This window comes from Suricata suricatta, chromosome 4, assembly GCF_006229205.1.
Source record: "Suricata suricatta isolate VVHF042 chromosome 4, meerkat_22Aug2017_6uvM2_HiC, whole genome shotgun sequence".
In the NCBI taxonomy this organism is placed as follows: Eukaryota; Metazoa; Chordata; class Mammalia; order Carnivora; family Herpestidae; genus Suricata; species Suricata suricatta.
The window spans coordinates 93205893-93216662 of record NC_043703.1 but is presented as its reverse complement, the minus strand read 5'-3'; the positions used below and the strand labels follow the sequence as shown (position 1 = coordinate 93216662).

Genomic DNA, 10770 nt, shown 5'->3' with positions numbered 1-10770 from the left:
TTGATGAAAAGTTTTGAGGGAATGGACGGTGTCATTTGATACAAGTGAGGCTCATAGGGGTTAAAAGTGGAGCTTTATTCTCTTGTTTTGGGATTTTTGAGTCCAGAGAAAAATGATTAGTTGCGTGGGGCTGGGGGCGGAGGCCAAGAGGCGGAATGCCCCTGAGGAAGACTTGGAGAGCCTGCGGTTTCCTGAGCCCTGTGATTAGCAGCTGCAAGCCAGGAATGAGATGCTGAGCCCGGAGCTTCCTCCTGGGACTCTGCTTCTCCAGCCCGTGGGTGGACGAGAGGCCCACGTGGCCCGGGAGGACGCCTGTCCTCCCCACAGATCACCAGACTCAGGCTCTCGAGTCTGCTCCCAGGGTTTCCCCACCCTGGCACCTTTTCAAAAGGCAGGGAGCCCACTCCCCTCCCTCTGGCTGATGGGGTGCCCAGGGACATAGCCTCTGCACCCTGAGGGGCTCCTCATCTACCTCCGAGTCTGGCCTCATGGGCCCACCATCAGGGCTGTGGCCCCTGCTGTGTTCAGGGGGACTGCTGCCATCGTGGAGGGGGGAGGGTACACTTGGTTTCTGGCTCTTTTGAACAAGGGACGTGACACTGTCCTTTCGTGTGGGGAGCCCATCCCTTCCACTTCCCCTGGTTCTTCATGTCAGGTGGCAATCGTGACACATTCCCTGCCTTGCTCCTCTCACTAGCACCTCTCATTTGTATAGCTCTGTCTGCATTTACCACCCCCCATCCCCCATCCCCCATCATGCTTCTCTGTCATTACAGCCAGGTGAGGTGGCTAAGACCACCAACTCATGGCTGAGGAAAAGGCCTTAAGTGGGATTTGTCCCTTGACCACAGGCTCTTTGATGCCACCTCTCTGTTCTCCTTGAGGAACAAAAGTGCTACCTGCTGGCACTATCTGTGACCCCTCCTGCTTAAGTGTGGGGAATTTGCAAGTCCAAAGCTGAGCGTGCTCTTTGCTCTAAAGAGCTACCAAGCCCTTTGAGGGTGCTTAATAAATACTGACTAGTGAGCCTCAGCTGCTGCTCCTTTGGCTAATTAAATCTAAATAAGTCACAGACTTTAAATTATGCAACAAGGCTTGGCCAAAACAGCTGAAAAAATGTGGGAGCCCTAGCTTTGCTGCTGTGCCCTGTGGAAAAATCCCAGCTTTTAATCATGCTTAACCTTCCTGAAGTAACAGTGGCAACCTTTAAATAATGAATGAATGCAGATTAGCAAGATTTTCCCAAGCTCCACACAGAGAAGCTAGATCAAAATAGGGACAGAGGCAGAGCTGGGCCTGGGGGGATTCCGGAAGTTTCTGGTAAATCCCTGAGTGCTGGGGGAAATCATTTGGTTCCTCAGAAGCCCAGAGCCAGGGTTCATGAAAAGGCGCAGAGGGAGGAGGTGCAGACACAGGCCACCCTGGGCTGTGCCAGATGTTGGTGGCACTCCCTCCTTCCCCCCAGCACTACTAGGGTCTACATGCTCTGTTGTCTTCTTTCTCCTTCCTGTCTTGCTTCCACAGCCCCTTCTGGAAGACCTCTAGGCCAAGAGCAGTATCTTTGTAACAGAGGACAGGCTGAATTGATTCACTTCACCTAGAGTAATACTTCTCCTGAGAATCCTGGGGATATTGTCAAATGGTTCGGTAGCAGTGGGGTCCGGGCGGCTGGGGCTGGGATGCTGCATTTCTGTGATACCCTAGGCAATGTTGATGCTGTCGGTCTTCAGATCCTAAGTCCAGTAGCCAGGAGTTGGTTTTTACAATACGGCTGCACAGTGCAATCAACAGGGGCACTTTTGAAGTGACTGAACCCAGATCAGATCAATTAAATCAGAATTCTCAAGTCAGACCATAGACTTTGGTCCTTTCTCTCCCCTACTGAGTAAAAGTTTCCATGATTTTACAGGTCATCTAAATGAAGCCTAGAAACCTTGACCAACTTGCTTGCAGTCACCTGCTCAAATGGGGTTAGAAAAAGTGCCAGGAAGTGGCTTTTGGGACCAAGCCAGTTCCCTCTTCCCTTCTGCAGGTGCCAGCAGTCTTCAGGATTCTGGGCTTGTCCTTGGACTTGGGGTGGTGACTCCCCTTCTTCCATCTTTCTCTCCCAAAGCCTGCCTGAAAGTTTACTATTAGTGGTGGATTGCTTGGACTAAAGCTGAGTGGACCTTTATAAGGCAAAGGATCTGTTACACACCGTCTTTAGCAGCTTGGTGTGAGGGCGCTGACTGGAGAGATGGGGAGTGGGGGCGTTGGGCTCAGTTGTGTGGAATCTGGGACTCAGGAGGGGGAGGGACTCTAGCAGCAAACTTGCCTCTTGCAGCTTTGCTGAGGGCACTCAGCACAGAGGGGTGTACCCTTCTAGCCCCCCGGAACCACGCAGGGCTGCTGTCCTGGATGTGTAGGGCCCTGTGGCCTCAGGCAGAGGTCAGGAGGATGAAGGCAGAACTGCCCTGGTCATGTGTCCAGAGAAAAGGTCCGTGACCTTCTTGCTGTGGTAGGTGAATGAAGCCTTAGGGCAGTAGTGCTGCAGTGGGCCCGGCCTGGACTGGCTATAACTGTGCCCCCAACCCGTGTCTCAACCTCACCAAGACCAGGGCAGGGCTGGGGTGGAAGCTGGGTCTAAGAAAGCAGTGTATGGTAGACATAGGTATTTGTTTATTCAATATCCATCTTGCCCTCCCCTCACACTGTCAGAATCCTACTTTTGTTCAAGGCTGCAATAGTGTCCAGGTCAGAAACTTACCATCTCAGATAACCTGCAGCTAGGAACAACCACATGACCCAGTCTGACCAATGAGATGTAAGCACAAGTCTCTAGGTGAGTCTTTCTAGACAGCTTTGAAAAGCTGCCCCTTTTCATTCCTCTCTTTTCTGACCTGGAGTTGTGGATGTGATACCTGGAGCGGCAGCAACCATTTTATGATCATGGGGCTGAAGGCCATGGGGTGAGGAAGACAAAAGCTGAGTGCTAAGGATGGTGGAGCAAAAAACAGCCTGGGTCCCCTCTGATTTCCTAGGGCAATTTCACCAGTCACAGACTATCTTACCGGGAGCTCCTTAGTGTACATGAGAAACATAAATCTCTATCCGGTTAAGCCACTATGGTTGAGTTTCTTTTACAGCTGAGTGCAATCCTCCAGGTGATCAAGGCAAGAACATGGTCCCCAGGAGAGAGGGGGAGAGGAAGTATTTCCCCCCACCCTCGTTTTTTTACATTTTTGGAGGGAGGTTACTATCTCATTCTACAATCTTCAAGGATTCCATTTCCCAAGGGCTTAAGTTTATATTCCTCAGACCAACATTCAAGACCATAACATTTTGCCTCCTATCAATTTTCCAGGCCTTTTATCCCTCACACCATTTATTGGAGCGGGATGAGTCTTCTCTTTCTTCTGTACACTGAGTGTACACTCCCACCTTGACCTTAGTTTCTGTGGTTTCCCTCTCCTCCTTTCTTCCTGCCCCAGGCTTCCCTGCTCTGGTCAGCTGCTCTTTTGAGGAGTCTTGCTGTCATCCTGGGCCCCAGGGAGCTCTCCTTTGATGTCCTTCATCACTGAGGTCTGTGTGCTGACAGTGTCCTTACATTTTCGTGTATGTTAACCTCATCTTGCCAGCAAGGCTGTGAAATCCTTCAAGCCGGGGTCATGGGAGCATGGTCGTGTAGAAAGATCGCGTGTTTGGGAGTCAGGCTTGAGATCTAAGATGTTTTCGGGTAAGTCATTTAACCTGTCTGAGCCTCAGTATCCTTATCTGTGAAATGGAGATAGCATGCATGTCTTCCTCCCAGGGTTTTGGTGAAGATCATCTCCATCAAACATTTAGCAAAATGTCTGGCACATTGGAGGTGTTCAACCTGTGCTTGGATGTTGACTTGTCTTCTTGGTAACCCCCGGCTGTGCCTTCTTCCTATCCTGTGCAGCTCTCTCCACCTTCATCTGTCTCCCGTCTGATTTTCTGCTCTGAATCTGAACCAGGAGAATGTTGCCAAGTTTGGGGAGTGACCATGAGCTGTTCCCATTTTCCCAGAGGGCATATCTGACACTGCTGCCTTCAGTCTTCAGTCCCGGAGGAGGAACAAAAGGGAGATTTCATGCCTCTTGCTAAGGAGGGGGTGCTAACTCATGAGATGCTAACTTAGCTGTCCAAGGAAGTTAATTATGCTTTCTCTGAATATTTGTAAGGAAGATGGATGTATTTAAGTCCAATTGACCTGGCAACAGGATGATGAACTGAATGGCCTTTTAGCACTTGGTATTTTTCACAAACTCCCACTTCCATCTGCTATAACAAATACCTGGGCCTTAATCTTTTTGCTATCCTGACTTCCTTGTCCTCTTACCTCAGTCCCACCCCAGAAGCCCAGATCAGATAAGACGATTGTGAGAGAGGACCCACAGCATAAACACCTATCATTCAAGGTTTAAAGAGAAATGAGAGTTTTCTTACGTTCAGGCAAATACCTAGCACGTGCAGCTATGAATGGGAGCAGGTGCCCTGAACTGGGCAGGAAGTGAGGCGTCACCACAGACTTACATGGCACCATAATGGGTACCGACGTCAAATCCCAGGGCAGTGCTCTTTTTTTCATGTGTCTTCACTGAGAATCACTCACGGAGCCCAATGAGACAGAACCTTACTCTTTTGTCCCTCTGAGGGCCCAGCTCTATGCCCCAGAAAAGGAGGGGTTATGATAGACTTGACTGGTTACAGAGCTCTGTCCACCCTCATTCAGCCAGGTCGGTGGTCGATCGTCGCGGGTTCCTGAGAGAGGGAGAGAGAATAGGGCAGGGAGCACAGAGAATGAGAGGCAAGACAAGCGTTTCTGATCAAGCCTCTGTTTATTGAGAAAATACCCACACCTTAAATAAGGTTCAGGGCGGGGAAACAAGGCAGCTGACCTTGGTCGGTTGCTAGGAAACAGGGTCAAGAGATTAAGGCTAGGATAAAGGAGGAACCAAACTAAAGTTTTTAGCACAGCTCCTGAGGGGCCAACACTGCCCTGCCCGCAGGTGGTTGATCTTTGTACTTCCGGCAGCTCCCGACAACCTCACCCAGGCAAGCACTGCTCTGAGGTAGGGATGCGCCAGTCCTGGGCTCCCTAGGGCTTTCTCTCAATGGCCTGTTGCCTGAGGGCAGGTCCCCAGCTGCAGCATGACCCTGCAGTCCTGCTCATGCCCAGTGTTAACCGCACTCTCGCCCCTGGCCTGGTGCTGCTCTCCTGCGTGTTTGCAGAGCTGGAAAGAGCGTGGGGAGTCTTGGCCCCCGTCTTAGTTCCCTGTTGCTGCCATAACACAGTACTACCCACTTAGTGGCTTAAAGCAACTCAGATTTATTCCCTTACAGTTCTGGCGGTCTACAGGTCTGTCTAAAATGGGTTGGCAGAGCTACATTTTTTCTGGTGGCTCTCGGAGAAAATTCATTTCTGTGCCTTTTCTAGTTTCTATAGGCTACCTGCGTTCCTTGGCTCATTCCTACCTCCCCTTCTCCAAGGTCACGTCCCCTTCGCTGAGGCTCACCCTCCTGCCTCCCTCTTATAAGACCCTTGTGATTACGTTGGGTCCATGGAATAGTCCGGGCTCATCTCCCCAGTGTAAGTCCCTTTTAATCACATGTTAGAGTCTGTTTTGCTATGTAAGGTGAACATTCACAGGTTCTGGGGACTGGGGCATGCACATCTTTGAGGGGCTTGTCCCCGGGCCTACCACAGCAGCCCCCACCTCAGAGAAGACCTATGCAAGTGAGTAGATGTGGTGGATCCCAAGCCAACCTGGTCGTAATATGATTTCTGTGATTCTAGAAAGGCTTTCTCAACCCCTTCTCCCTCTAGATACCTCACTAACTACCCCTTCATCTACACTGAGAACTCAGGCTTAGAACAAGTCCTGAACACACTTCTTCACACTAATGTGTAAATGGGTGACAGCAGAGCCTTTTTTAACAGCTAGTTCAGATTGGAGGGAGGCTCACGTGAGGGAAGGAGGAGGAAGGGAGGCCGCGGGCCAACTTGGATCCTGTCCGAATTACCCTCTAGCATGGAGGAAGCGAAGGCACCTGAAAGTAGGACCATAACGTTTTAATCAAACAGAGCAAAATGGCCGCGATGCAGAACAGGTAGTGCTTGGAGAAGAGGAAGAAGACCATCTCCTTGGTGACGTAGACTAGGTGTATAAAGACGAAGCAGTACAGGAACATGGCAAACTGGTTCTGGGGGAGCAGGAGGTCCTGGAGGCCTCCCGAGAACTGTGGGGAGAAGAAGAGAGTGGAGCTGGCCAAACCGGGCTCGGCCGCCAGGCAGGTCTGTGCGTCAGTCCTGCTCTTGTCACCTCAGGAATGGACCCTGGGGCAGGTTGTCTTCCTCACCCGAGGTGCCCCCGCCCTCCCACAAGACTGCACTGAGAGGAAGAGTGGACCAGGAGCTGAACCGTTCCTAGTCAGGTCACTGGCACTTGGAGGAACTCAGGGGTTTTCACTTCTTGACTCTGCCCTTAGCCTTCCTGAGCCAGGCGCCGGGTGACACCTTCCCTTCCCTGAGCATTCTGGGCTGCAGCCGAGTCACACAGGTGGCAGGCAGTCTCTCTCTGACTCTGGGATCCCCAGAACCTGGACGCCGGGTTCTTGGGAATGTTCTCTGGACGGTTTGTCCTGACACCCAGCCTTGTCTTCTGGACAGCAGCACAGTGAGAGGGTGTCCCTTGGGCGCAAGTGACTGTTTCTGACCTTTTGTCCTGCATATGTCTCACAGGGTCCGTCTGTGGTCTATCGGCCTAAGGGTGGGTCTCCCTGGGAGCGTCACCTCCCCAAACCCTCACAGTATTGAGCAGGACGAAAGCAGCTCGAGTTAGGTCTGGCTGACTCTGCCTGTGTTCTTGCTGCTCATTTCTGGAATCTATAGAATTGAGATCCAACAAGACTCCATTTTAACTGTAGAAAGTATCAACATCAATGTACAGCAAAAAAGCTGATATAACTATTTTGATCTGTAGTTAAGAAGACATCACCCATGGTTTATTCTTTAAAATATCTTTTAAAATCATGCCACGATTTTTTATAAGCAGGCAGATGGCAGGAGCTGTGATACCATCAGCTAGCTAGAGGCATATGGAGATACTGTTCCATACAATGAAATCGATCTACCCACCATTCATCCAGAGAAAGAGAGTGGGGAGAGGGCTTAAAAATCATGTCAGCTCTCCACCTGTCAGTAAGTGCACAACCCATGAAATACTTCTGTAAACGATTACCCGAGACAGTGGTTGGGACACACCATTGGTGGAGGAACCACATAAAATGTGAGGACAAATACGTGAGCCTGAGGGGCAGAAAATGACTCCAGTGATGCCATTTCTGAAATGAATAGCAAGGCAGGTTGAAGACCAGAGGAAGCAGCCCAGGGTTCCAGCAGGAGGGGAGGCTGCCCGGGCCCCACTGGGCACCCGCAGACCCACTGCGGCTCTGGGTCCACGGATTTCCCGTGGCCAACAGCAGCCAGCATGTGCTTTCAGAATGCTGATGGGTGATAATGACGATTTTGACAACCAAACACGCGTTTAGACTTTTAAACGCAAACACGCGTTTAGACTTTTAAACGCAAACATGCGTTTAAACCTGTTAGACTTCGCACAACACTTTCAATGGTGTATATTTTGAGCAGAAGACAGACAGCAAAAGGACTATATGCTCAGTTTCCAGTTCATCCAACAAGAATGAGCTTTTCAAACTAAAAAAGGGAAAACAAATATGGTTAGAAGGAGACGTGGAGCAAAGGCACAGTACCTTAGCCACAGGGGCTTTAAGTAGTTTCAGACTCCAGTTCGGGACACATTTTATACTGGGAATAAAACCCCAAGCTTGGACATGGAACTTATTTGTGAGAAATCAAAAATCCCAGGAAATGTGTCAGTATCTTAGAGACAAGCCGATATTTGCTGGATTTTTTAAAAGCAGGGGTAAAAAGGATGGGATTCTGGAGATCCTACTTTCATCACCTTGACTTGGCTCAGCAAAACCATTCGGTGTGTAATTAAGCAGGCATTTTGTGAGCAAGAGAAAAATGATTAATTGTTAAAAGCCAGCATGTGTTCATTGAAGCCAAATCATGCAAAACCAATCTCATTTTCTTAAGAAAAGAAAAAAATGACCCGTCAATTAGGGAAATGCTAGAGGTAGTGTAATATCTTCATTCTGGGAAACCATCTGACTGCGTGTCTCGAGATAGTTATTTTGGACAAGGCAGAGAAATGTGAGCTGGGTACAATGTAACTCAAGGGTGCTTGTTAATGGAACACTGCTAACCTGTAGGGAGATCTTTTGGTGGTATTTACTTTAGGTCACATCCTTCTCAACAATTACAGCGATGACTTGGATAAAGACAGAAGGCAAGTTTCTCAGAATTGAGGATGACTCAGAGCTGGGAAGCATGGCTAATACATTACATCCCAATAAAATTGCAAAGTGATGAATGTAAGTTGTTGCATTTGGGTCAAGAAGTGAATTGCGTGAGTACATAAAAACGGTAATAGCTAACATTTATTGAGTGCTTACCTAATGTGCCAGGCTTATTGCAAAGCGCCTCACATGCAGCCTATCACTGAGTCCTTGCTACCATCCTATGAGGTAGGTACTTACTTTATAGATCAGCAAAGTGAGGCTCAAGGAGGATTCATAGCTTGCCCAACTTCACGTAGTTCATACACAGGAGAGCCAGAGTTTTAACCCAGGACTGTCTGATTTTAAAGCCCAGGCAAGGTGCTTTAAACAATGGCATCTTTCGTGATTCAGGACTTGTGGTGGCCCAATCACACAGCACTAAGCCCTTCGCATCCCATCTAATCAAGAATAGGCTTTCTCATCCCCATTTAGTACAGATTAGGGGAGAGCGGCCCATTTCTTGCCGCAGAATGTCTAAGTTTTAGTTGGCAAAAAGGCAGAGTGATCCAACAGAAGCAATGCAGTTCTGATAAGGGGAAGGTGATGGTTTTTATCAAAAATGCACCGGCCAGCCTGTAGTAGGGTTCACATCTCTTACACGAGAGGCAGAGAGGAATAGAGAGTGGTGCAAAGATGTTGGAAGACTTTTCCCTGAGAAGGAAAGCTGCCAACAGGCGGGTGGACAGGTGGTTCCCGGGCCCTCCAGGGTCAGGGTCAACTCTCCTTAAAGAATGGATCTCAGCATAGCAGGGCAGCAGCCTATCTCTGGACCCAGGGCGGGGTGCAGGGGTGAAGCAGGGCAGCCCCAGCCGCCCAGGGGGCCCGCGCCCCCCTTTTCCGGCACCCACCAGGCGGGGCACGGCCTGCTGCTGCAGCTGCTCCATCACCTCCTCGTGCTGCCGCTGGCTGCCGTTCTCCTCATGCAGGTACTTGAGGCGCTTGAGCTCGAACTCCATGCGGGCCTTCTCCAGCTCTATCTCGGCGTTGCGCTGGGTCCCCAGGGTCCCAGGGGTGGCCCGGGCCGTAGGTAGCTCCTCAAGTTCGAATCCGTCGCCTGCCTGGCCCTTAGCGGTGGGACCGGCCTTGGAGGACAGTGACTTGGGTGGCCCCAAGTAACCCCCATCCTCGCAAGCTTCCATCTCCTCTAAGTAGTCGTAGGAAGAGTCTGGCTTCGGGGACTCCACCTCCTGGAGCAGGGAAGGGGTGATTCAGGGACCAGTGAGGAGTGGGCCAGGGGCCGCCCCCAGGCTCCCACTGCATGTCTGCAGCCCCAGGCCACAATGGGGTGGGGAGAGGGCTATGACTTTAAGGATCTAGACTGAGTTCTAACCAGAGGTGCACTTACCTGGCGTTATCAGGACGCGAGAGTTACAAGGAAGGACAGGGCACGCTGACGGGAAGGAATGGCACCCTGGAGTTGCAAGGGGAGGCTTGGGGCGTTGAGGTAGAAGTCTGTCTTCCTGAGAGCTTTCAAATCACCACCAGTGAAACTTTCCCACCCCCCACTCTATCTAACTTTGAGAGCAGTTACACACCGGGTCCTCCCTGGGCTACAGAGGGAGGAACCTCAACATAGGGGACCAACAAGAAAGGTTATGGGGTGACCAGATCCCATTCACAGAGGGAGGAAAGGGCCCTGAATAGGGCACTAGATGGGAGAGACCAAGCCAGCTTCGAGCGACTTCACAATCTTATCAAGGGCTACCTGGTGCCTGGTGACAGCTGGGGGCTATGGGTGGGGTGCACACCACCTGCTCTTGGTAGCAGCTCTCTAGTCCCCCCTCACCCTCAGCTTCTATCGCGTGTTCCCACAACACTGTCCTCCCCATGTAGGGACAGGCTGGGGCAGTGAAATGAGGCACCCCCCTTACCAAAGAAGGCCTTGACCTCCCTTCAGACATGGGGTCTGCAGGCATCATCTTGGGGAAGGTTGGACAGCTTTCTCCGGCTCCCCGGGCTTCCATTGATTCCCTCTCCTCTGCTGCCATCCAGAAAACCACAACGCTGCCAACTGAGGCCAAAGGAAATCTTTTGGGCTGCTGACATTTGTTGTCACTGGATTCCACAGCCAGGCCACCATCACAATCCCCTGCTCTCATAATAACCCACATTCTGCTAGTTGCTAGGGTCCCTTTGTCAGAGGGTATGACACACTGTTGAGGTCCAGGATTAAGAACTGCAGGATGAGTCTTTGCCACCGTAGGGACTGCTTTTGAAACTAGAATTCTATAGCAGCAATGTCAACAATAGCCAAAACATGGAAGGAGCCTAAATGTCCATCACCTGACGAATGGATCAAGAAGATGTGGTATATATTCACGATGGAGTACTACATGGCAG

At 50.6% G+C, this 10770-nt stretch overlaps 1 protein-coding gene across 1 annotated transcript; it reads right to left on the bottom strand.

The window, feature by feature from the left end:
• Window positions 1-6001: 6001 nt before the first annotated feature.
• On the bottom strand, window positions 6002-10484 carry TMEM247 (transmembrane protein 247). The gene is made up of 3 exons (XM_029936218.1): window positions 10302-10484; window positions 9279-9617; window positions 6002-6243 (listed from the first exon to the last, which is right to left on the bottom strand). Exons 1-3 carry the CDS (start codon window positions 10416-10418, stop codon window positions 6031-6033), a joined length of 669 nt encoding a protein of 222 aa, XP_029792078.1. The 5' UTR covers window positions 10419-10484; the 3' UTR covers window positions 6002-6030.
• Window positions 10485-10770: the final 286 nt, after the last annotated feature.